Genomic DNA, 26,262 nt, shown 5'->3' with positions numbered 1-26,262 from the left:
AGATTGTGCTGCCAGCTGTCTTTGTGTGTATTGCTCTCATGTTCAGCCTGATCGTTCCTCCCTTTGGGAAGTATCCCAGCCTGGAATTACAGCCCTGGATGTATGATGAGCAGTACACTTTCATTAGGTATGTTTCTTGTGGCCCAGAAATGGTACTAAATCCTGCAATTCTGTTCTTCTCTGCAAATGTGAGTTACTGAGTTTCTCACCAGGTTATTTAAACTTGTTTTCTGTGCTTAGCTCAGAAGCACTGGTGTTTTATTTCTGGACCTTTAAATGCCAGCTCTAACTACTGGCAAGGCCATATCCATTTCTGAATGGTGCTGTGACTCTAGTAATACTATGCATAAAGACCAGGAGTGTGTGTATGCTCCTAGATCAAGTGTTCTTCAAAGGGAAATGTCCACTCATAACCTTTCCTGAGCTCTCAGCCTTCCTCTGCTGATGTTTTTGCTGTGTGCCAGTTATTCCACTGATCTGATAGAGTTTCTCTGCTGTACCCATAGCAATGATGCTCCAGAAGATGCAGGCACTCAGAGGCTTTTGGATGCCCTTCTCAATAAGCCTGGTTTTGGGACACGCTGTATGCAGGGGCACTCCATCCCGTAAGTAGAACTCTGGACTGGGAAGAGGAAGCCCAGTCCCAGCTTCTGGAAACCCAGTAGATTTAGCTGGCTTTAGAGAATGATAGTCATGTGTGGCCAGAGCATGATTTAAGCCAGAAGAGCTGCAATTATATTCAGTTTTTTCTACTTGGGACCTTTTAGAAAGTTACCAATGTGGTGAGGGAGTGAGATTTTGAGTGCAAGTCCTTACTGACAGAGATGGAGACAATAGTCTCTCCTTCAAATTACTGTTTGATCCTGAACATGGAAAAGGACCTAGTCATGTTGCTGACTGTAGCTATTGCCATTATGCAATCCTCTCTTTCTAGATGCACTAAAAACCTAGGTTAGCACCCCACAAACACCAGTAGAAAGAGTAGGGAGCTAGACAACATTGGTGGTGTTTTCTAGCTCTGCTACTAACTGCATGGCCTTGGGCAAATTACTGAAGATCCAGGCTGTGAGTGCAGAAGGGGTATACAAAGTCCAGGATGGTGTGTCTAGCCTAGCCTAGAAGAACTGCAGCTCTTGTTCATGATGGCAAGGGGAGCAAGGGACCCTCTGTGCTGGCCAGTAGTGGAAAGTAAGCTGTATCCTGTAAAACAGACACAAGAGTACCACTCATGGGGCACAGGGAGGAGGCTGCCCACTAATGCTGTCTTGGGGAAGACCAGTATGGTGGTGCCCCAAAGGCAGAAATGTCATCCAAGAACAGTCTGCTGTGGTCTTAGAATCATAGAATATCTTGAGTTGGAAGACACCCATAAGGATCATCGAGTCTAACTCCCTGCCCCTCGCAGAACTACTTAAAACTAAATCATATGGCTAAAAGCATTGTCTGATGGCTCCTTGAACTCTGGACACTGTGCGTGCTGGGACTGACTAAAATAAAGCACTTGTTCTGTGGAGCAAATGAGAAGAGGGGTGTGTCTGGCACTACTCAGTGTTGGGCAACCTCAGTCTCTTTGGCACTGGGATCTGTTAGAAGCTGAAGAGCCTGGTCTGTTGCTCTGAGCTGTTTGTCTCAGTGAGGTCAGGCTCCTTTGAAAAGCAGGCTGCCACTTCCGGGGACTGTGGTGTCTGTTACTTAAATGGCTTGTAAACAAAGGCTGTCATAGTTGTTTTAAAAACTGCATTTTCCTTGCCTCTTCCCTGACACAGAGACACTCCTTGCACTGTGGGGCAGAGGGAATGGACCACTGCTTCAGTCCCGGACTCAGTCCTGGACATCTTCTTGCAAGGCAACTGGAGTATGGAGAACCCTTCACCATCTTGTGAGTGCAGCAATGAGAAGATCAAGAAGATGCTGCCTGTGTGCCCCCCTGGAGCAGGTGGTCTGCCACCCCCACAGGTAGGAGGGACCTCAGTGGTACAGTAATGAGGGATGCTCCTGGAGAGCAGAGCAGTTGCGTGTGATTCTTTCAGACATGGTTTGTTTGATTCAGCATCTGCATTTTCTGATTGGAATTTATGTGTTTTTCCTGGTGACACCAGCGTGAGCAAGACACTGCTGACATTCTCCAGAATCTGACAGGCCGCAATATATCAGACTACCTAGTGAAGACTTACGTGCAGATCATTGGGAAAAGGTAGCTGTTGAACACACCCCCTCCCTTCCCTCCCCACCAAATGCTGCTTGCTGTATGGGGGATGCCGCACAAATCAGGTGAATAGGCATGTGCAATAGAAAGTCTTCAGCAGTGGGCCAGACCCATTCAGCTCCTCAGACTATCCTGATCTATGGCTCAGGTGGTGTTTCTACTTCATTAATGGTGCTGTGGCAGCTCTGAGGGCCAAGCCCTGGGCCTCATAGGCAGAGTACAGGGAGAATCTGGACACTAACCTTAGGGATTACACTGAAGAGGAGCAGTGGGACACATGCCAGATGTGAGAGGCTATTACATTCTTCTCCCTGGCCATGCGCCTGCAGCACTGGTAGGTCTGTCTCTCCTCTTGTTCTGTGTATTATACATCAGTTTTCTTTTCTGTCTTTACAGCTTGAAGAATAAGATCTGGGTGAATGAATTCAGGTAAGTTACTGCCTTATTTCTAGCCTATGTGTTTCCACTAACCTTTAAGCACTGTATTAAGCAGGACAGACCCACCTTACTTTGCAGTTTGTTTTATATGACTCAACTGCCAAATGTTGAGGGAACATGTTTAAGGATAAACTGGGACAACCCAAGAGCACATCACTGGAAAGCATTCCTGCCTTATGTAGAGAGCAGTATTGGCTTGAAAAGGTTTGCAGGATGAGCCTACTGATACTCCATCCTGGGGGGTGCTATTCTTCCAAGACAGGAAGCAGGGAGATGTCCCGCTTCGCCTGTACTAGCAGAGGATAGATGCATTCATTAAATGGAACAGCACACTGAGCAGTCATAAGTATTTAACCCCAGAAACAAAGAGTAGGAGCCATCATGGCTAAGCAGCAGTGCAGGAAGATCAACGTCATCCCTTTGTGTGGGAGTGGACACACTTGCCTTGGATATAGTGCAGGAGAAGACATTTCAGGAGAGATGAGAACTGGCATTTTCTGGAGGTCAGGAAGTATTCACGTCTTAGCATCACTTTCTATCTGAACTTTCAGGTATGGCGGCTTTTCCTTAGGAGCCAGCAGTTCCCTTATGCTTCCTCCAAGCCATGAAGTCACTGATGCCATTAAACAGGTGAAGAAAATCTTGGAGCTAGCCCAGGTGAGCAGCTATCCCCCATAAACACAGGATGTGCTACTGTCAGAGTCCTGTTATTTGGGAGATGACTTGGAAGCCGTAAAATGGGGATTGTATGTATGTTAGCTGTGTCCAGTGGCTTCTCCCTACTGTCTCTGAGCTGGTGTCTGCAAACAGCAGAAGCCCTGGGGACACTCAGCTGAGGCTTATGCAACCCACATTGCTTATGTGGGTTCTGCCCAACACCAGTTGCGAGCCAGTGGGGATTACAGACACCTCTGAGCATTTTGCAACAAGACAGGATGGGCTGTCTCAGGGAAGGAGCTGTCTCCTTCAAAACCTCAGTAGAGCTCTCCTGTGCTGAACCTGCCTTGGCTCAGAAAAGAATTTGGGCCACTGCTTTCTTCTTACACTTTCTGTGGACTGCAATTCCTTTGAAGCTTGCCTGCAACCCTGGTTAATATTTACTGCTGGGTAAAAGGCAGGATGACCTCTCTTACCAGTGTGACTGAAGAAAGGAAAGAGGGTAGGAAAGGGGTTTCTCAGCCTGCTTACCACCTCCAGCTTGGCAGATACAGGCTGCAGAATGAAAAGAAAACTGTCAGAGATGTGAAAAACATAGTGGGACCCCCACTAGACTCCAGGACACGAATAAAAGTACTCTCAGAGGGTAAGTAATAGTCTCTTTGCTGTTTGCAGGGGAGTTCTGGAGATCGGTTTCTCAACAGCTTGTCAAATTTCATGAAGGGCCTGGATACAAAGAACAACGTGAAGGTAAATTAACAAATCCTCACTGCTGTGCTTGCTATTTGAAGCTCTGGTAATCTGGAGTTATTTTTAGTTAACAAAGTCCCAGCAGTTTGCCTTGGACAACTGTGCAGACCAGAGCTCTCTGTCTAGTGGAGCAAATGCAGCCTGTATTCTTGTGGGGGTTTCCCCAGAATCTGTTTCTTCATTGGAATCTATGCCTAAGGCCCAGAAGGGGTTCAGTGCTGGATCAGTGCTTGCTTCCAGCAGCCTCTTGTGGTTATTGATCAAACCGTATGTTTGTCCCTGAGGAAACTAGCTGGAAAGGTGTGGACTACGTGCTCTCAAGAGGAAGGGATGTTCTGCAGGGGTCAGGAGCCTGTTGAGTAGCTGATGCCTTTCTGATGCTGATGTCTCTTGCAGGTGTGGTTCAATAACAAGGGCTGGCATGCCATTGCCTCGTTCCTGAATGTGATCAACAATGCCATCCTTCGGGCCAACCTGCAGGAGGGCAAAAACCCTAGTGCTTATGGGATCACTGCCTTCAATCACCCACTCAACCTCACCAAGCAGCAGCTCTCTGAAGTGGCCCTGTAAGTCCTGATGTGAACACAGATGGTTTGGGCTCATCACCTGCTGAATACTGGAAACAGGCAGCATAGGAGGTTTTATTCTCACTGGTAGACACTCAGTGTCCTGTGGCTTTTAGGCTCTGATGTGCTGACCTTATTTTCTGTGGTCTGGGCAGGTGGTCATACTTTGCCTTGCAAAACAAGGACAGCGGAAGGAGAAACAGATTTGCACTGCCCTACATGCTCTACCTCATTTAATCTTGGAGGAGCCAGCACCAGCATACAAACGCTTTTTTTTTTTTTTTTTTTTCCCCCAGGATGACCACCTCTGTGGATGTCCTAGTCTCCATCTGTGTGATCTTTGCCATGTCCTTTGTTCCTGCCAGTTTTGTAGTCTTCCTTATCCAGGAACGTGTCAGCAAGGCTAAACACTTGCAGTTCATCAGTGGTGTGAGGCCTGTGATCTACTGGTTGGCCAACTTTGTCTGGGATATGGTAAGGGCTTTGTGACTGTGCTAAACTGTCTTCCATTCTATATTTGCAGGGTGTCTGTTGCACTGAAGTGCAAAGTGTAGTGGGAGCCAGTGGACACCACATTAATTCAGTGAATAACAACTGTGTCTGTGACTTCTATGTTTACTCTCTTGGGGCAGTGGTTTACCTCAGTGGGACAAGGATCACTGAACAGAGGATGGGAGGGCAACCATAAGCTCAGTCATCAGCATTTATTATATCGCTTTAAAGTACCTGCCCCAGAATGTTTGCTTTTGTAGCCCCTTGTTCTGCTCTGTTCAAAGCAGGTTTTTTGAGTCTGTGGTGTCCAGAACCTCTGAGAGTCTATTGACTGCTTCTAGAGGGACCAAGAAATGTAAATTAATGTGTACTACATTGTACTTCACATGTGACACTCCTAAGACTATCCCATTGGGAACAGCTTTGGGAACACTGAAGAATGCTGAAAACCATTGGTTCAGAGCAGAAAGACACCTTTATTTTTTTGTCATCTGAAAACAAATCTAAAGTCATATTTTTCACCTTCCAGTGCAACTACATTGTTCCAGCCACACTAGTCATCATCATATTCATCTGCTTCCAGCAGAAGTCATATGTGTCCTCCTCCAACTTGCCTGTGCTGGCTCTCCTTCTATTTCTCTATGGGTAAGGGATTTCTCATCAGAAGGATGACTGGGAAGGCTCTTAGACTTGAAAGGTGCTTACCTAATGTTGCTGCCTTTCCTTTTGCCAGGTGGTCCATCACCCCTCTCATGTATCCAGCCTCCTTTGTGTTCAAAATTCCCAGCACAGCATATGTTGTGCTGACCAGCGTGAACCTCTTCATTGGCATCAATGGTAGTGTGGCCACCTTTGTTCTGGAACTCTTCACCAACAATGTATGTTTCACCGTAAGCTACTTGCCATAAGCTCCTCACTGTCATGTGCTGCTACAGTCTAGTTCCATGTTGCTGCCATGTTACATTTAGCAGCCAGTTCTCTGGAAAGGCTTAGGTCCCAGCTTGTACCCAGTAGCAACTGCAGTGGTTTAAACACAAGTTCTGGTGGAAATAAAGCCCACTTCAGCAATTCACAGAATAGTTCAGGTGGGAGGGGACCTTCTGAGACTGTCTAGTCTAACCTCCAAAGAGTGTCAGCTAGAGCAGGTTGCTCAGGGCTGTCATTTTTTTAATATTTCCAGACTTCACAGTCTCTCTGGGAAACGTCTTCCACTTCTTAATTCCTCTTAGGGTAACAGAAACTATTTTCTTATGTTCAAATGAAATTTCATGTATGTTCTTCGTAAGGGGCAGTTTCTGTCTGCTACAGGCCATTTCAAGCACTTAAGCATTTAGTTGCCCTCAGTGTTGCCTCCTGTGGTAGATAGATCTCTAACTGTATTGGGAACTTCTGGATGTCACTTACAGAATCATAGAACAGTTTAGGTTGGAAAAGACCTTTAAGATCATCAAGTCCAACTGTTCAAATGTCTGTTTTTCCAAATCCAGATGCCTACTGGGGAAGGTGCAAGTTCCCCTCATGTCTATATACAACACAAGGTGTCTTAGCAGGCTCCATTTGACCCACACGGATGTGAAGTGTTCCTTGTAGGAGGAGGTTGAAGAGACCCTGTGGGAGTTACCTGTTGATTGTACCACTGCCTGCAAGAATCCTGTGAGAATCATCAAGGAGGCAGTCCTTGGTGGTGGTCCCTTTCGTTACGAGGCCTGTTTTAGCTCGGTAAAAATATGTACATGCTTGAAGAAAAGTGCCTGGCAGAACAGGAGCCTCTCCTCAGGCTGCTGTCAGTCCTACCAAGGATTAGAGTCTCCAGTAGGGAGGGACTACCCACAGCCACTGAGATAACCAGTCAGTGCAAGCACAGCTTTCCTGTCTTCTCAACCTGTAGCCTTTCTGCCCGTTACGGTTTGCAGACACTGCTTTTTAGACTGTGAGCATCTGGAGGAATCTCTCCTTTGGTGCAGTTTGTATTAATAGCATCTTGAGCAATACAACAGCACTGACTGTCCAGAGGACCCATGGCATTGGCTCTTGGGAGAGCATTTCTAATCCTTGAATTTTTATAGGGTTGCAGTGCTGGCGGAGGGAGAGGTCAATCACAGCATGGATCATGCTTGGCAGGTGGTGTTAGCTTTCTGCTCAGATGGCTCACTGGAACTTGATTTTGTCTTAACAGAAGCTGAACAACATCAATGACATCCTGAAGTCTGTCTTCCTCATCTTCCCCCACTTCTGTCTGGGACGGGGACTTATTGACATGGTGAAAAATCAGGCCATGGCTGATGCTCTGGAGAGGTTTGGTAAGTGAGAATGTGTATCACAGGGACAGTGGCCTGACCTGAACAGGGAAAGCTGAAATCTGCCCTGGGTGAGCATCCTTCGCTCCTCTGACTTGAAGTCTCCACAGCTGTCCCCTTTGGTTGTTACAAGGACTGAAGAGGGCTTGGCAGATAGATCCCCAGAGTTCTCATTTTTTAGGGGCATTAAATAAAAATGCATAAAGCCAACTGTATGGAGAGGATCATTAGGCCAAGTATAAGGAGCAACTGAGAGTCTGGAAAGCTGGATTTTAGTTTGGTTTTTTTTGTGGGATACGCATGTCAGGCCTGATTCACAATCTTTCTGTGCTTCGCTAACCTTTTGGGAAGGTGGGCCATCTCTTCTTTGGCAGACTGAATTCTCTGGACCCAAGTCCCAGCTTTGCTGCTGTAAGAAATGTACATGCAGCCACAACTGGCCCCTTGTGTGGTCTATCCCTTCCCTCCTCCCATTGGCTGCTCTCCAGTTGACCCAGTGCCCAGCTTGGTGAGATCTGCAGGAAGAAGTGCTAGCCTGTTCCTGTTGCTCTGGAAAGGTGACTGCTCTTTATGTCATTTTGGCAGGAGAAAATCGGTTCGTGTCTCCTCTGTCATGGGACCTGGTGGGAAGGAACCTCTTTGCCATGGCAGTAGAGGGCGCTGTCTTTTTCCTCATCACAGTGCTCATCCAATACAGGTTCTTCATCAAACCCAGGTAGGTTGTCTGCTCCACTTCATCACTGCAGGCAGGTGAAGTTTTCATTGCTGTGCCACATGAATTGGAAGAATATTAACTATGGAGGCCCTGTCATCTGCCTAAGGCTTTATCATGTTGCTCTCTCCAGGCCTGTCTACGCCAAGCTGCCTCCTGTGAATGATGAAGATGAGGATGTAACCAGAGAGAGACAGAGGATAATTAGTGGAGGAGGACAGAGTGACATCTTGGAAATCAAGGAGCTAACCAAGGTGACAGAAGTTCTCCATTTGTAAGACTTGGTGGCACAAAACCATGCAGTTCACCAGAATCCTTATTCAGAGGAACTGAGCAGAGTCAAAACTGGAGTGTGTTTGGAATGTTGAACATGTATGACTAATTATAGTTGTCTCTGACATTATCCTTCTCATTCTTTTTTTTCTTCTGGTTTCAGATTTACAGAATGAAGCGAAAGCCAGCAGTTGATAGGATATGTGTTGGAATCCCCCCTGGAGAGGTAAGCTTACCTGTCAGATTCATTGCTTAAATACTGCTTACTGGAGTATTTAAGAGCAACAGACAGCAAAGGGTAGGGTAAGATCAAAAACAGATGATGTTGAAATTGCATCAAAGAAAATTGCCTGGAAGTTGAAGCAGTTTCTGATTTTGTGTGTCTGTGCCTTTGGCACGGAACTCTCAGTGTCTGGAACCAGATGCCAAACTTTGGTACCCTCCCAGGGTTTGGCACAAATATGCTTCTGGTGGCACTGCACCAACGTGACACCACAGTTCATTCGTTTTCCCAGTCTGAAAATTTACACTTAAAATGAAAGTCCAGATTTTTTTTTTCTGGAAATGTAGTGAAGACTCCCTTCAGCTGTTCTGAGGGTCAGGTGTTCCTTCCCTTGTTGTCAGTGCTGAAAATGATGCCAATGAATCCTGTTCTCAGAGACACTGTGCTCATCTGCTCTTTTGTATCCCCAGTGCTTTGGACTCCTGGGAGTAAATGGTGCGGGCAAGTCATCCACTTTTAAGATGCTAACTGGTGATACAGATGTGACAGGAGGAGAAGCTTTCCTCAAAGGAAACAGGTGAAAGACCATGCACCTTTCGTCTACTTTGTGTCAAAGGAGGTCTTCTGCTGCTTTTTCCTTCAGTTTTTGTTCCACTTTCAGCATGTCTGAACTCTGCCTCACTTCTCCCTTTTTCAACTCCTGACATCTGTTTCAACCCTTTGCCGAGTCTGGTAAAGTACTTCAGTGGCTTAGGAAAGTGATTTAGTCGGATAGGCACTTCTGAATACCTGGCCTCTCATGTTTAAATGTCATATTTTAAAAAAGAAGGGAGGGATGGGGAGAGAGAAAAAATAATTTGGCCAAGATGGACTTCTAGGATCCTGTATTTTTGTTAGTTCAGTGATGCCTAAACTGTTTCACTTTCTTCCTTTTAAGATCTAAAATATCAGTGCGTACTTGTGAAAAACTAACAAGGGGGTTTTTCTTTTACAGTATCTTGTCCAACATCCAAGATGTCCATCAGAACATGGGCTACTGCCCACAGTTTGATGCTGTTAATGAACTGCTGACAGGGCGAGAGCACTTGGAGTTCTTTGCACTCCTGAGAGGTGTTCCAGAGAAAGAAGTCTGCAAGGTAAACAAAATGCCGTAGGACCCATCTCAGTGACCAACTGTTCTGCTTGCATGCACCCTCCCTGCAACACATGCCATGGTGTGAAGCTGATGAAGATTCTGTATGGTGAAATCTATCCCCCTTTCCTTCCAGGGCTTCCAAGGCAAAACAAAGTTGCTGTGTTTTTTCAGTGCTGCCTAAAAAAGTATACTAAATGGAAAGGCAGATACTTTTGGTCCTGCATTCTCATAGTAGATACACTTCCCCATGGAATGACTTCTTTCCTTTAAAAGCTTAAGGGCTGTGGAGCTGCAGGTCATGCAGCACCTCACCTGCTGTCAAGAGTTAATTATTCAATTACTTCCCAGGGGAGCAAGCACTCTACATGTTCACAGAAGCCTCACACTGGCTGTTATATCTTTCCAGCTGATCACACTGCATCATTAAAGTGCTGCTATTTCAGTGTTCAGATACGGGGTTACACTAAGAGTCTTCAGGTAATGACAGCTGCCAGTACCATACAGCACCCTTCTCAGTGCTCTTCCCTTAACAGCAGTTTTCACTGTATGTGTCCTAGGTGCTACAGGAACTGCTGTACATAGGAAGATTACATCTGTACACAGTGTTTTGGATAGGGGCAGATCTGGTACCTAGGGTATGTCCAGGTAGCTTGAATCCCTCTTTGAGAGTAGTGATGATGAGTGAAAACTGCAAGCTCCTTTGAAGGTTGCTGCTGAGTTCCTCTTGTGTGATGTTTCCACCAGCCCATATAAAGAGAGACCCAGTTCTGGGTATTATCTGAGCAGCAGCTGAATCTTTTCCCCATAACACTTTTTAGTTTGCACGGCAACATCTGCCTGTCGGGACCTGTAGTAATACTCCTGAATAACAAACCAGATCCTCCTTATCTGTCTGAAGGGCTAAGTGGGATTGCTGTGTGTCAGTAGTGACTGTTTCTCTGCAAGCCCACAGCAACTGGAAAGCTAGCTAAGGACAGTGCTGCTAAGAGCATTACATCGGTGGTTAACCTGGCTCAACTGATGTTGAACTCATGCTCTCCGGCCATTTGATTTTCTGGACTCCCAGGGCAGGATTGCCTATATCCTCATCTAGAGGTGAACAGCATGTTTCAAAAACCATATCCATGCTACATTAGATCCTCAGATAAGTGGCCCTTCTGAAAAATGCTCATAAGGAAAATCTTACTGTGTAGATGTTGGCCTGCTTGATGCAAGAGTGTGTTGTGCTGTTTCTCATAGGTTGGTGAGTGGGCTATTCGGAAACTGGGCCTTGTGAAATACGGAGAAAAATATGCTGGAAATTACAGTGGAGGGAACAGGCGCAAGCTCTCCACAGCCATTGCTCTCATTGGAGGGCCACCTGTCGTGTTTCTGGTGAGTCTGCAACCTTTTCTCATTAATGTTTTCCTTGGAAATAGAAAAAAAACAGGTTTAGATGAAGACTAAAGATTTCATGGCCAACTAATGTTTAAATATAATATAATGCTATGCTCATGGCTTGGATAGGCATACACTTCACTGGGTAAAAAACTGGTTGGATGACCAGGCCCAAAGAGTTGTGAACAGAGTTAAATCCAGTTGGTGACTGGTCATGACTGGTGTCCCCCAGGGCTCGGTTTTGGGGCCACTTTATTGATAATCTAGATGAGGCGATCGAGTGCACCCTCAGTCAGTTTGCAGATGACACCCAGTTGGGTGGGAGTGTTGATGTGCTCGAGGGTAGGGAGGCTCTGCAGAGAGACCTGGACAGGCTGGAGCCACGGGCTGAGGCCAACTGGAGGAGTTTCCATAAGGCCAAATGCCGGGGGCTGCCCTTGGGCCACAACAACCCCCAGCAGCGCTACAGGCTTGGGGAGGAGTGGCTGGAGAGCTGCCAGTCAGAGAGGGACCTGGGGGTGCTGATTGACAGCCGGCTGAACAGGAGCCAGCAGTGTGCCCAGGGGGCCAAGAAGGCCAATGGCATCCTGGCTTGTGTCAGCAATAGCGTGGCCAGCAGGGACAGGGAAGGGATCTGACCCCTGTACTCGGCACTGGGGAGGCCGCACCTCGATTCCTGTGTTCAGTTTTGGGCCCCTCACTACAAAAAGGACATTGAATGACTCGAGTGTGTCCAGAGAAGGGCAACGAAGCTGGTGCAGGGTCTGGAACACATGTTCTATGAGGAGCAGCTGAGGGAACTGGGGGTGTTTAGTCTGGAGAAGAGGAGGCTGAGGCCTCATCACCCTCTACAGCTACCTGAAAGGAGGGTGCAGAGAGCTGAGGATGAGTCTCGAGCAAGTAACAAGCTATAGGACAAGAAGGAATGGCCTCAAGTGGTGCCAGGGAAGGTTTAGACTGGATATTAGGAAGCATTTCTTTACAGAATGGGATGTTGGGTGTTGGAATGGGCTGCCCAGGGCAGTGGTGGAGTCCCCATCCCTGGAGGTGTTGACATAGCGCTGAGGGATCTGGTGTAGTTGGGAACTGTCAGTGTTAGGTTAATGGTTGGACTGGATGATCTTCAAGGTCTTTTCCAACCTAGATGATTCTATGAAATACATCATTAGTCTCTTAAATGTGAGCAAAGAGCATATGGAAGTAAAGATTCTGTGTTTAAATGTAGGTCTAAGCTATAATGTGCTTCCAGGCTTTTATTTCTGAAAAATCACTGGGGAAGTGGGGGTCTTGAACACGATGCCAAATTGGCAGCTGTGTAGCATATTCTCTGCCTTAGTACTGCTGCAAAGATTTCTATACCTACAAAAAAATCCTGCCTTCTTGCTGTACACAAGTTAATCTTACTGTGCAGGAGAATCAGTCTCATGCTTTTAATAATTCAGTGAAAACTGGAAATACTTTAGGATTCTTCAGATTAAAATTGAGGATAAACCTTCGGATTACTGGAGTTCATGGGGCAGGAGAAAGTAGTTAGTGCTCTGTTTAAACAAGCTAATTGAGTTTAATTTGGTTCAGAACTCGATATTTCAACATGTTATAATTGCAGAATACTTCTCAGTACTTCTCAGTTCTGGAAAAGATGTTTGCTGTTTGAAAATTTGGACCATAAATTATTTTCTCATTTTGGACAATGAGTCAAACTTGATTATTTTCAATGTTTCCAGTATGCGTAATGAGAATGGACAAGTAATTTCAGAGGTAAGGTTTTTTGTCAGTGGAATATAACAGCATAGTCTGGTTTTTGTATGTATTTTGCAGGATGAACCAACAACAGGGATGGATCCCAAAGCACGTCGTTTCTTGTGGAACTGTGCTCTGAGTGTAATCAAAGAGGGGAGATCAGTGGTGCTCACATCTCACAGGCAAGTAGCAGCCCAATTGTATCATACCCTGCCTTTTACATCTACCAGGGCTGGATGCTAAACTCTGCTTGGCTGCTCTGACCCCTTCACCGCTGTTTGCAGTGCTAATGAAGTTACTTCTCTTACAGCATGGAAGAATGTGAAGCCCTGTGCACTCGAATGGCGATAATGGTCAATGGGCGATTCAGGTGTTTGGGCAGTGTTCAGCATCTAAAGAACAGGTAGCTATTTTCTTTTCACATGGACCACAGAGTTGTCTGCATTTTGAGAAAGATGCACTCAAACTTAATTCCCCATGCAGCATTCCCATTGCTATTCTGGCCGTGGGAAATGCTGCTGGATTTTAAGCTGCAGCTGTTTCAGAGGTACTTAACTCCTGTGCTGGCCCTCTTGTTCACAGGTTTGGAGATGGTTACACCATAGTGGTGAGAATTGCAGGGGCAAATCCAGATCTAAAGCCTGTTGAGGAGTTCTTTGGGCATGCCTTCCCTGGAAGTGTCCTGAAGGAGAAGCATCGGAATATGCTGCAGTACCAGCTTCCATCTTCACCATCCTCCCTGGCCAGAATATTCAGTATTCTCTCTCAGAACAAAAAGAGACTCCACATAGAAGACTACTCTGTTTCTCAGACCACACTTGACCAAGTAAGTTTTTAGTAGTCTGTCTGCCAAAAGCTTCTTTGTGCAGAGGTAGGAATAAATCCACCAGTTTACTGGATCTGTCTTTTAAGGGCATTTCAACAAAGTAGAGTACTGAATCCCAGGACTAGTTCATGAAGCTCAGTGTATAAAATGCCTTGAGTTAATGAAAATCTGGGGTGATGTGTGACATGGCCTTTTTTCTTATAGGTATTTGTAAATTTTGCTAAGGACCAAAGCGATGATGACCACACTAAGGACCTGTCACTGCACAAAAACCAGACTGTGGTAGACATTGCAATCCTTAATTCCTTTCTGCAAGATGAGAAGGTAAAAGAAAGTTGCGTGTGAGCCAATTTCAGCAAGAAATGGTGAGCAGAATGCAAAATTCCTTTTCCTGGGATAAGATACTCCCAAAGAAGAAGCCAGAGGAAGAGAAACTGGACACTCTACTGATAACCATTCAATGCAATGCAGTTCAATGCAATGGAAACAAAATTCCTTTACAAGGGGCAGTGCCTCATGGAGTCGTCTTGTACTGTTCTCAAGTGAAAGACTTGAACTTAGCTCATTACAGTATAACTCTGAAGCTGTGGTAAAGCATCCACTAGATGCTGTGGGCTTTCAACCATACTGTATATTGTCCTGTACAGTATGTTTTTACTAGGGTTGCAAAAATAGTTTGTTGAGGAATCATGGCCAGTGGTTGGTTGTAGATACTTTAGACATGCATGTTTTAGTCTTTAAAACATTCATGTTAGGAGTGGGAATTTCCTGGTGCTAGATCCATTGCTGGCAATGAATGCACCAAGAGAGTCAGTAGCAAGAAAAGTCACCACCAGTGTTGTAGTGTTAGGTTGTGAAAACTTACTTGATCAGCTGCTGTTCGTAGACTGGTGTAGGTCATTTGGTGGCAAATACAGGGCCACAAAGCAGTACTGTGCAGATGGGATGGCAAGAGACAGGCCATCATATCCATATACATGTCCATCAGGAAGTGGTGATGTGCAGAACTGTGGACCCTGCAAATGCACAGAGTTGACCCACCAGCATCACAACCAATAACCTACTATTGACTAGGTTTTTGTGTAGTTAAGTGCTCTGCTGCTCCTTTGAGGTACTGCAGCAGCTGCATGAACACTTAGTAGGAGGAAGTGGGCGAGAAGCAGACCTAGGATTTGGACCACAGCAGCAAACTCAGTAGTTGTACAAGCTGCTAATGCCAAGAGCAAATTCTAAATCATGAGATGTCACTCACATATCTGCTGTTTAACCCCTGCTTTGCACCAGAAAGGTACCCATCATCTGAAATTACTGCTTAGCATAAGCATGTTGCCATTTCTGGCTTTGTCAGATAAAACTAGAAATGAGATGTAGGTTTTTTTTAAACAGTATTATTTATGACTTTTTAAATAGGTAGCATAATTATGGATTGAAAGTACTTTCAGCTGATCTTTGTAGCCACAGTATTTCTTTACATTATGCCTGCAATGCTCTGCTCTCATTCTGTTTGGTGATAGCTACATTCATGATCTGACCAAGTTCCAAACTCTAGCAATCAGCTGTTATCTGCAATTACTGCAAGTTGTTTACCTGAAATTTTCCTGTTTGGAGACTAGTGTAACATTAGATTAATGTGTAAGTTTCTGCTTCTGTTGTGCAGTGTAGTTTCAGTCATTAGGTGATCCCTAACTGGAGAGTACACCCTTGTTATACATGTGACAAACTGCTTCAGTAAAAATCCCCTTGAAGAACAAGATAGTTCAGAAGAGTAGTGCTACAGTTACACCAGCCATTAATTTTTAAAGTTTTTGAAAGTCAAAATGATGTTAGAGGGGATGTTATATAATAAGAACAAGCAATTCTCATTCACACTGTACAATAGCCATGGAAGAGTATGCTTTCATTAATACACTTAGGAGCCCCTCTGTCATGCTTTTACATTCAGAAATAGGTTCAGTAATGTGGTTTGAATCCAAGTGCAGTTCCTGGGCATTTCTGTATGTCATGCCTCCACTTTACACACCCATGCAGGTTCTGCACTAATTATTGATGCTACTCCACCATGAATCAATCATGCACCGTTTTCTTCTGTGAATGCCCATAGCAGCCCAACAAACAGTGAAGAGGCTGACGTGACTTTGAAGAAGGTTGATTAAGTATTTCCAGGTATACTTGGTAACACTGACCAATTCAGCATTTTAAAACAGTTAAATATTTAGCACAAGTTCCCGGTCCCTGCCGTGTCCTGCCTTGGGATAAAGTAAGAGCTTACTACATGCTCTGCTGAAGTGCCTTTTTCATACCTTTTTTTTTTTTTTTTAATGTTTAATACATTGCTAAGGGGATTAAGAAAGGAGTGTAATGGGGATTGGTATACCTCACTTAAAACATGCTTTGTGCACCTCCATGGCATCATCACCCTATGGGGATGAGTTACAGGGTGATGAATACACCAGACTTCCAGGTGCAGAAAAATTACAAAACAGCTGAGCTACAACCATGACTTCTCTATAACAGGCTGCAGGTATGTCACAGTATCACTGAAACAGGTAGCATGTATTGAAGGCTTAACCACTGCTAAAAATCACTATTGTAAGTCAGCATTAAGTCACTGAAGTGAAGGGCTTAAGTTTTGCAGTGCACGGTTCTAGTGCATGTAGAATTTGAACAAGTTCTAGGAGGATTTAGATTTGGTCCTGAAAGGGCTGTGGTTTGGTCCTTAACTGCTCATGTAATGATTAACTTAGCAGGAAACAACAGTTACATCATAATCCTTTTTCCTGAGCCCACCAAAAAGAGATTATTGATTCCTATTGCCCTGTGACTGTCATGCTCATACAGAGTTTGCTCTCTGTGACAAAATGTTACAGTAAACATGGATATTAACTGTTTCACAGTCTGATCTGCCTTGTTTGTAGTGAACAGACAGCATAATGCTACTCACATGAAGATTTGTCATGGAATAAGTTCAGGCACCCACTGATTTACTTTTCTAAGTGTGTGTTGGGGAAAAAAATCACTCGAGTCACGTACAGTATATGAACCACTCAATAATGAAACTGCACTGAGGTGTTAACTTATTTTAAACTTTATTACTATTGACATGTTGCATCCCTCTTTGTAGTACATTTGTATTTTGGTAAGGAGTTGTTGTAATTCCCCATGGTTAAACCATCACTTTGTGCTTATCCTTCCCTCCTAAATATATAGTTCGTCCTTCATTCCAAGCACTTTATGCTATCTGTAATGGGATCTATTTTTGCACTGGAATATGTTAACTTTGCAAAAATCTAGAGAGATTTCTCAACTGAAATTCCTAAGTTAAATCCTTAAATGGACATTTTCATTAAAAGCAGAAAAAAAAAAGGTATATATATTTGTATTTGCTAATAACTGTTATGTGAAGTATTAAAAGGCACTCTAATTGCCTTGTATTAAGTAAAAAAATAAAGCTCTTATGGCACCATTGATCTCAAAGTGTCATTTTTGCATATGTTCTTTTGAGGAGTGCTGTTGGAAGCTCTTGTTTTGCCCAGTTTCGTTATGCATAAGGTACAAGGAAGTTCCAGTATCTCTACAACTTGGGGTAGGGCACATACTATTTCCAGGCAACTGAGGTGGCACAAGATTTGAAAGGCAAGCGCTACTTTAAGCTTTGAAAGTTAGTAAACAAAAAGGTCTCCAGCAAAGCCTGAAAAAAGTAATTGGTATAGCTGTCAAATCCAGTTGAAGACCCTAACAAATTTATCTGGATGTTTAAATCCCAAGTCAGGTCCTATGTCTGAATATTTCCATTACAGAGACATGGCAATTTGCAACTATTGATAATTGTTCTTCCTCTTTGCTAAAAACACCCTATACCTGTTTTCACTAACAAGGCAAAATGTTATGTTTGAGTATAAAGACTCTGAAATACCCTAAAATTAGCTAATCCTTAGCTAATATCAAATTAATGGAAGATCACTCAAGTTAATACTAGGTTGATTTTGAACAGAAGTTTACAAATGAAAGCAGAATAGTGATCCTATTGCTCAAAGGAAAACTAATGTTAAAATTTTGTCTGCTACTTCCTGTAGTCCTGCTATCAACCAATTAAGTTCCAGAATCCAACCCAATTCAAGTTTACACTTACCAGGAAAATTCATCCTGTGATAGGAAGCCAATTAAAATCTCCTGGGTTTTCTGTTTTAATCTAGTGTCCAGCTAGCTTTGGGTAATGTGTTAATTTATCAACCTCTTGTCAGAAAACACCAAACTTCGGAATAAAGCGCACCTCTAACATCCTGAATATTCTTTACTCTCAATGCTGGTGACAATGAAAATAGTTTTACTAAAAAATATTATACTGTTTTTATTATACCCCTCTATTTTTTTTATTCCAGTAAACAATAAAATAATTATTTGCAGTCACATGGGGAGGAAAAAAAAAGAAGTCCTATTAATTCCCAGTCTCATTTTTCAGCCCATGTTTTTATTACTAAAAATAAGTACTCTGAGTTGACTGCCATAAGGCAGTACTCTGAATCAACTTGGTAGTGATGGTTGATCAGCCATTTATACCTTAGAAAGTTGCTTTGTAAAATTAAAGACAGTGGTCTCTGAAGTAGTTCTTGTTCTAGGCTGAGAAAGCTGAAGACAGCTTTGTTGGAGGAAGGATAGTATGAAGACCTGGGTATAGGAGCTGGGACCTGTTATACTCCCATAACAGCAGCAGCTGGATCCCATCCACCCACCTTGGACATAGCATAATTGCCTAGAACTGTTTTTTTAGTGCTTTCCATGAGATCTTAATGCACTTTACAGAAGCAGTAGTCATGAGGCAGACTGCACAAAGATACTTGAGCAGAGAAGTGAAATCAGTTGCTCATTGCAGGCTAGTGATTAACCTGTGGAAAAGCTTCCTGAATGCTCTGCCAGATAGTGAGCCTTCAACTGCAGAAGAGGGTGCTCTGTATCACTGTACACAAAAATACAAGTTTGATTTATCAGCCCATGTTCCCTCTACCCCACTGATACTCACTCTAGCTTACTGTCTCTAAAACAACTATTACCAAGACTGCTGCTGACCAAAATACAAGACCTGCAAAATGGTGTACTTAAAGAATGTGGTTTAGCATTTCAGTTTAAAAAGAGTAAGCTTGAGCTGTAAACACTAAAATTTCATGCTTTATACAAATTTATTTGGCTTTTAACAGTCTGGCAAAAAGTATTTCAAAGAATGTAAGCACATGTAGATCAGCCAAGTTTGACTACACAATTGAAAAAGGGCTAGTCAACTTCAGATCCTAAACATTAAAATACTTAAGGAAAATGCTATGAGGGTACAAAATTTTGCAATTTATACTGCTAGCAATTAGCATTTTGCAACCATTTATTGTAAACTGAAAAACAGCTTAGTTCATGAGGGTATCATGATCCATGTGATCGCACTTGGTGACAGAAGTTCCATCTTGTCTTTTTTGCCATCAGTTACATCCTTTAGAAGAAGCTTACTTCAGTGGTGAGCATTGCAGAGGGATCAGGAGCATATTTTGCTGGGAATCCAAGAATCTGACACTGTCCCGCACTGAAATTAAATGCATATTTAATTAAGACAGTAATCCAGTGAGAAATAATACTTTTCTCAGCATGCATGCAAGTAACACTAGTGAATTCTCTGGATCCATCATCTCTTACCAGCTGCAACCACTCTGACATCTTCATGGGCACTGTGCCTTCCAGCCGCCCGGTGATCTGGGCTCTCGTTCCACCAAATCACGTGGACTGAGAAAGTACAAATAAAGTCAGCTGAGTACTATTATTCTGCAATACAGCAGCTGTACTGGAAGTCCCAGTAGTCTGCCTTCACCTGTTAGATGCCTGGCAGTTAGCAGAAACAATTCTCCAGGCAAGTAAGCGGTGGGATGATACTTTGCTGAGCCTTTAAAAAGTTTGACTCTTTAACATCAGATATGATAATCTTTTAAGCTAACAGCACCTGGCTGCAGCCTATAACCCAATACACAAAACTGGGTTCAAGGACTGTTTACAGGACCTTGGAGATCCACACTAACATTTGCATCAGGATGGCCAATCCTGATCCAGGACAAAGTCTTGCCCCTCTCCCTCTGCCCCCTCCTGTGCCGAAGTCCGTATCAAAAATTGAGTAGTACCTGTGTTAAGTAATCCATACTCTGTGTGGAAAACACCAATCAGTTTGGTGTACCCTGTGTTGATGTGAGCATTGATTGCAGCTTGAAATGCTTCACCCCACAATGCTGGCCCACCAGGCTTCATCTGGAAAGTAACCCACTCATACACACCTAGAAGAAAAGGCAAAAATGACCTTAAGGAAGGACATAGAAATTAGTATGTCGGTTCTCAAACAGTGTGTCATGACCACAACATATTTATTGTGAAACCAGTACTGCAAATCCCTGCTATTTGGGGTCAGCAGTTACATGAAACTACCCCTTCTTCCCAGTCTGCGCAACAGCTCACAGCTTCCAAGGGGCTCACAAAAGCACAGGCAAGTGACTCGCTGCTTGGAGCTAGTTCTAGTGTAAACATAAGTACTGGAACCCTGAGGAAAAGAAGGCTTCACACAAAGCCCAACCTAGCACTTTTCAGTGTTGCCTGGTAATCTGGGGAGAGTCAGACTGCTTTGCAGAAATCACAAATATACATGTTTGCAGGATTTGGATGGCTGATTGAACAATGCAAGGTAGCCTTTTCTAAGACTGGCTATGTTTTCTGGCACTGAAGTGGTTTATGATATTATAAACCCCTTTGACATATGGCAAACAAATGTCCATGCAACAAAGTCTGCAAATGTTCACAAATCAAGGAACAGTCAATACTATTAATACCAGATATGCTACAGAGAGAATTAAAATACAGAAGGACAAGACGTCTACACCTCAGCTATGACTGTTACAAAGTATGCTTGAATTGCATTTATCTTTAAAAAGTAGCGGTTTTTTTGTTTTCCTTAAAACTATTATGCAAAAGAAGCAGTAACCTCAAAGCAAATTGAGAAAAGAGAAAAACCTGCGTGAAAGAGAATAATCATTGCCTTCAGCATGGATAGACAAGGCAAGTCAGGGATGACTGCTCTGACCACTGCTACAGACAGCACTGTCATTTTGCTGTTTGTTTAGGCAATTCACACAACTCTTTACAACCTTAATCATCCGGGCTCTAGTCAGTTACTGATGTAAGTTAGTGTTGAAGGCTGCTTAAAAACTTTGTCCCTCATCGGTGTTATGTCCCTTTCGCACTTGTTACATTAAGGATTATAAACCATGTAATACTTGGCTTAAAATTTAAGCCATTTTTTGTTAGTCCGTCAGCATCATTAACTTTAATCAGCAAAAGAGAAGATAAGCTCACCCCCTTCTTTTGGTGGCTTCCCAAATTGACACCAGGGTACCAGATAAGCAACCTCATTGTGCTGCTTTTCTATCAAGGGGAGAGCTGGGGAGATAAATTTTCCTTGCCAGTCTTTGTCGTTGGCTAGTGCATGCCGGACTGCTGTTCTGTGGGCAAAACTATCTGTAAGAAAGAAAAAAAAAGGAAAAAAACAATGAATAGATGCACTTAATGTCACATCAGACTCAATCAGAATGTGCAATTACAAGAAGGTGAGCTGCACTTACGTAAGTTTGAAATTGATATTTTTAAAGAGCATATTAGCTTGAAGCAGATGTGCTAAGCTTCCTTTAAATTCTGCAAAAATCATTGCTTTACTCTCAGATTCAAATGGTTTCAAGCCAAAGCAAATTTTCCAAGAAAGTTTATAAAACCAGTTAAAATACACTACATGTTGTAGCAGTAACAGTAGTTAAGAGATCCATATATGGCATCTGTAGCGATTACTGGATGTGGCAACAGTTACCAAGGATAAGGAGATGTGGAGAAAGCACAGTGGATAAGGAAATGAAGTGGAAAAGGAAAATCATAAGGAATATTATCCTACCAAGAGAAAATTAAGAAAAACAGGAGTTTTAGCTTATATAAAATAACATTAAAATTACAGGTGTAGGAGTAATGTATGTTTATTCAGCTATATAAAAAGTTATTAAATGCCCCAAATCTAAACATTTTCTTTTTTTTTTTTTCTTAATTAAAACAAATGCACTGAATTAGGAGTGTCTGAATTTCAACCGGTTAGGCTGCAGCGGCATCTTAAGCAATATGTTTATGCAGACAGTTTTCAATAATACAAAAGAAAAATCCAGCATCTGAGAATGGGAAGAACCTTGAGAACTATCAGTATCTTGAGACTAAGAGAAAAATATACCAATTATTTTTAACTACTAAAAAGACATAAGCAGTGGTCTGATGAATCAAGAAGGGATGTTGTACCTTACACATGTAAACACCATTAGGAAACAGAAATTATAGGTTTTTCCTTAGTTTTGCATTTTAAAGTTTTCTCAAAGATTATTAAAAATAAGAGGGTTGTTAGAGCAAGAAACAACAGACAAGGCTAAAAAGTTCTGTCAAGCAGAACAATTTATTAACCATACATGCACATAAGCTCATAATATTCCCGTCAGCAGACGGCTGGTCCCCTCATCCCTCTAGGACAAAAAAGGTGACTCTTTATTCTAAAACAGGTACTCCGAACATGCTGGATTTCAACAAGAAGACTGAGAACTTCAGAAACAAAATTCTCTGCCTCAGCATACCCTGGACTGCAGCAGGTATACAAAGAAATTATACCAGTGTGCTCTCCCACCTCTCCATAACCCAAGTATCAAGTTTTCTTGGGTTCCACAAAGAGCACAGCCAGCACACCTAGTTTCTTTCATAAGTGTAGCTTTTCCTGCCTCACCAGCACCTTCTAGATCAGCATCAACTCCAACAACATAAGAAATAGATTATACTGCAAGAAGCCTGATGCTACCCAAGGTTGAAGCAGCAATGAAACGTTTCATGCACTTGGGGAGCCAGCAGTGGTGGAGTGGCTTCCCATCTCAATTCAGTCCAGCTGCAGAAGGAGTTTAGGCATAGAAACTGTGTGCTCATTGTTTTAGGGGAGTGACTGTTACACTGAACTAAAATTTGAGAACAATTATACATGCATATAAACATACACAGACTGCATACAGATAGCCTGCACTTACATGTATTATCTTATTAAAGAGGTCTCAACCCTTTTTTCCATCCATTCTGAAATTCCGAAGAATTCTGTTGTTCAGGTACTGGCCCTAAGTTAAAAATACTTACCACGAACAAAGCACTCTGCTGCAGTTCCTCTATTACATCTGTTTTGAGCAGAGATCGCTGTTTAAGAACTCTCTCATCCCACCATGTCAAAATTGTCCTGGCAGGCTCTGCCGGTGTTCTTTTCAGTAATCAGTACAGAAACAATTTTTTTTTGACACTTTCTTACAGTAAAAGCAAATTAAAAAGCAAAAAACAAATAAAAGCCAGGTAAACATTCTCCTTGCCTTCTTTCTTAGGAGACAGGGAGCACAGAGAGAGCAGAGCAGCTCAAAGGGATGCTTGAGCGTACCATACTTCCAAATATGGACCACCTTATTCATCGCTCCCAGCTCCGCAGACCAGAATCCCACCAGCTCCGAGTGAGCTTTGCGAAGGTGAAAGTACTTGTTAACCAGTTCCACAAACTCCTTCATCTTTGATGGCTTAATATCATATATGCGAATTTCATAGAAAATGCTATCATTTTGTCTGGGCCCTGTAGCAAGGAATGAGAGTACCTGAGAGAAAATATTAAGAAAAATAATTAAGACTAATTCTCAAGCCAGAAAACTGTCTTCTAATTTCTAGACTTTTTTTAAAACAGTAAAATGCTGTAGATGGATTTTTTGTTTTGTTTTGTTTTTCACTGTGGGCTGGGAGACAGGGTACTTTGCAATCTCCAGTACAAAAGTATCTTGTGACTTTTTCTTTAGCAATAGTTCCCATGTGCATTATTTGCTGCAACTCCTTCCAGCAGTGCAACAGACCGTAGCGTGTCTTTTATTTGTCACACTCAGCTGTTTAATTATTAGCTCATAACAAAGCAGGATTTTCCTCTTCTTATAACCCTTCCTCAGAAAGCCAGCTGCATGACACAAAAAGTCAAAGCAATTAGCAGTTGTCTAAACACCTTATGCAAAGGCAATGCTGCCGATGCCACTGAAGCAGAGGCAGCATCAACATCTGCCTGCATTACATTGCCCTTACCCAAACGATTCATACTACTGCAATCTGTTTTCTAATTACAATCTTACATCAGTATTTGCAAATGACATACTGTAGGCAAAAGAAAGGAAAAGATACCAATGCTTGGGAAAAGACTGATCCCCTCCAGCACAAGATTGCTAAAGTCTGTCCTTGCCCTTCACTGGCTGCTCCTCCCAGTTATTCACAGACATAAAACCCTTCAGAAGTTCCAGAAGATGCTTACTTTTGAAACTGCCTCAATAACCTGGAACACTCCACTTGCCTCAAATAAAACTAGAAAAATTCAGGCCAAGCCAGATCTTTGGCCTTAGCTTATATTTGCACAGAGGTGGCTGCAGGATGGATTTTGAACATGTCTTATTTCAAAAGCATCAACAGGCATGTGCACTGTATAGCTCAAGCCACAAAACAGAGATGGCCAAGACCACACTTCCTAAATGATCATTTGGAGTACTAACACTTCTAGCTTGGGTTGCCATGTGCCACAGTTAGCATTCTGTTAGCATTCACAGTTTCTACATCCCCACAGGTTCCTGGAAAACCAGTAACTCTGCAGCAGTGACCCATCCAATGCCACATTCCTACAGGAAAAGAGGTGGCCAGGCGTTTTCTGCACTCGAGCAAATACTGGACCGCTGCTGGATCACTTCCCCCATCCGAAGAATATGTCACACCCGAGGCCAACGCTCGGGGGCACACTGGCCGGCTAAAGGGGATGTCCAGACAGGCCCCACCCCAGCCCGGGGGCCCCGCCCCAGCCCGGCCCGGGCCCCGCCCATGCAGGCTCAAGCCGCGCCCCCATCGAGCGAGACCTCACACGCGCCCAGCGGGCACCCAACTCCTCCCCCTAGGCCCCGCCCCCGCAGGCCTGGCCCCGCCCCCGCAGGCCTGGCCCCGCCCCCGCAGGCCTGGCCCCGCCCCCGCAGGCCTGGCCCCGCCCCCGCAGGCCTGGCCCCGCCCCCGCAGGCCTGGCCCCGCCCCCGCAGGCCTGGCCCCGCCCCCGCAGGCCTGGCCCCGCCCCCGCAGGCCTGGCCCCGCCCGGCGGCTCGCACCACCCGCTCCGCTCCCTGCCGCGGCCGCTCGTGGCTCTCTCGCAGCGCCCCGGCCGGTACCTGCGGGCGGGCCCAGGCCCGGACCCGGGCCCAGGCCAGGCGGGCGGCGGTGGCGAGGGGCTGGCGGAGCGCGCCCGGAGGCAGCATGGCGAGCGGCAGGCCGAGAGGAAGGCGAACGCAGCTGTCCGCGGTTGGTTGCGTGAGAGGGCGGGCGGCCGGCCGGCCGGCCCTGGGGCGGGGCGGCCGTTGGGGCGGTGGCGGGAGTCCGCCCCGCTGCGTGGGTCAGGAGCAAACTGGACCGCGGCGAAGGGTGTTTAATTCCTGGTTTTTATTCCGCTGGAGTGGAATGGATGCGTGGATGGTGAGCGCACGGCTGAGAAGAAATAGTCCTTCAGGTTACGAGGCGTCAGTGCCTGAAATCTCTCTCTCTCTGCCTGAGCGCCTGAATACAATAAAAAAGTATCCTGATGGCTTGGGGAAACCTGGGTTTCCTCGTCCCCAACAGGTTGCCCTGGGGCAAATCCCTAGGTAAATCACCTGCCCTCCAGCATTTGCAGGATCAAAGTTCAGACTGTACAGATACAAATCCTCCACCCGCAGTCCTCTGCCGGAAGAAAGCCCTGTGGCTTTTTTTCTGTAGCTTTTGGGTAAATCCGAGCTTTGTGCCAGGCACGTATGGTGCCAAGCACTGTCGTCCCGTTACAGCTGTATGAGCAACCACATAATTCTTAATACCACACGGTTACCTAGGATTGGGTTTTGTGACGGCTGAGACTGTACACCTTTGTGGAATTAAATATTGACCAAAACAAATGTATAGGCAAAATTTTCATTGGTGTCAGTACATACAGTGTTATACCTGCGGGATACAAATTGGCTCCTAGTAAAGGGTGGTTTATGGAAGACCACCTCAATTAACAAGGCAACACTTTAAAGATTCCTCTTAATAGGGGCAGGACATTCTTTCCTCCACCTCACATCATTGACTTTGAGGGTCTCCATATGGACTTAAGACAGAAATTATGTATTTGTGCCTATAGAGCTTTCATGCTTTTTCTCACAATTACGGATGATTTTTCTCTTTGTTAAAGACAAGCTCAGGAAGAAAGGTTATCTAAATTAAAGTGACATTGAAAAAGTAGTTCTAACAAACACATTAAAAGAGTGGTGTGAAAACAGTGAAGTGTCTGCACAGCATGTATGTTATATGTTCATTTGCACTTGGTTACATATTTTATATCAATAGCTGAGCATGATACATGCTGAAGTGCTTTTGCAATATGGCATGAATAATTGTCATAGTTTCTACAGCAGAAGCACACATGAAGTGTGATTACTGATG

At 44.1% G+C, this 26,262-nt stretch overlaps 2 protein-coding genes across 6 annotated transcripts in view; one reads left to right on the top strand and one right to left on the bottom strand.

Moving 5' to 3' along the window:
- ABCA1 (ATP binding cassette subfamily A member 1) overlaps window positions 1-17,159 on the top strand; it is a 99,109-nt gene extending 81,950 nt beyond the window's left edge. For 3 of the 4 annotated variants that reach the window (XM_074932582.1, XM_074932581.1, XM_074932584.1), the window contains 22 exons: window positions 3-127; window positions 507-605; window positions 1,767-1,956; window positions 2,100-2,194; window positions 2,603-2,635; window positions 3,196-3,301; window positions 3,977-4,051; window positions 4,448-4,617; window positions 4,914-5,091; window positions 5,639-5,754; window positions 5,843-5,987; window positions 7,286-7,409; window positions 7,992-8,121; window positions 8,252-8,372; window positions 8,555-8,617; window positions 9,085-9,191; window positions 9,609-9,750; window positions 10,989-11,123; window positions 12,945-13,048; window positions 13,177-13,269; window positions 13,449-13,692; window positions 13,897-17,159. In XM_074932582.1, the coding sequence (XP_074788683.1) occupies window positions 3-127; window positions 507-605; window positions 1,767-1,956; window positions 2,100-2,194; window positions 2,603-2,635; window positions 3,196-3,301; window positions 3,977-4,051; window positions 4,448-4,617; window positions 4,914-5,091; window positions 5,639-5,754; window positions 5,843-5,987; window positions 7,286-7,409; window positions 7,992-8,121; window positions 8,252-8,372; window positions 8,555-8,617; window positions 9,085-9,191; window positions 9,609-9,750; window positions 10,989-11,123; window positions 12,945-13,048; window positions 13,177-13,269; window positions 13,449-13,692; window positions 13,897-14,037 (2,736 nt within the window). In that variant the 3' untranslated portion in view covers window positions 14,038-17,159. The remainder of the gene's footprint in view (window positions 1-2; window positions 128-506; window positions 606-1,766; window positions 1,957-2,099; window positions 2,195-2,602; window positions 2,636-3,195; window positions 3,302-3,976; window positions 4,052-4,447; window positions 4,618-4,913; window positions 5,092-5,638; window positions 5,755-5,842; window positions 5,988-7,285; window positions 7,410-7,991; window positions 8,122-8,251; window positions 8,373-8,554; window positions 8,618-9,084; window positions 9,192-9,608; window positions 9,751-10,988; window positions 11,124-12,944; window positions 13,049-13,176; window positions 13,270-13,448; window positions 13,693-13,896) is intronic. The other variant, XM_074932583.1, reaches the window with a different exon arrangement.
- Window positions 17,160-17,992: 833 nt separating this feature from the next.
- Window positions 17,993-25,316, bottom strand: NIPSNAP3A (nipsnap homolog 3A). Of its 2 annotated transcripts, none has more exons than XM_074932586.1 (6): window positions 24,999-25,316; window positions 23,192-23,399; window positions 21,061-21,222; window positions 19,842-19,991; window positions 19,366-19,452; window positions 17,993-19,255 (listed from the first exon to the last, which is right to left on the bottom strand). In XM_074932586.1, exons 1-6 carry the CDS (start codon window positions 25,065-25,067, stop codon window positions 19,179-19,181), a joined length of 753 nt encoding a protein of 250 aa, XP_074788687.1. In that variant the 5' UTR covers window positions 25,068-25,316; the 3' UTR covers window positions 17,993-19,178. The 2 variants fall into 2 exon arrangements, with proteins under 2 accessions (XP_074788687.1, XP_074788686.1); XM_074932585.1 differs by having other exon boundaries at window positions 17,995-19,255; window positions 24,981-25,313.
- Between the last annotated feature and the right edge of the window lie 946 nt (window positions 25,317-26,262).

Source organism: Athene noctua, chromosome Z (genome assembly GCF_965140245.1).
Source record: "Athene noctua chromosome Z, bAthNoc1.hap1.1, whole genome shotgun sequence".
In the NCBI taxonomy this organism is placed as follows: Eukaryota; Metazoa; Chordata; class Aves; order Strigiformes; family Strigidae; genus Athene; species Athene noctua.
Note: the sequence above shows the minus strand (reverse complement) of the source record. Positions and strands in the feature narration are given on the sequence as shown.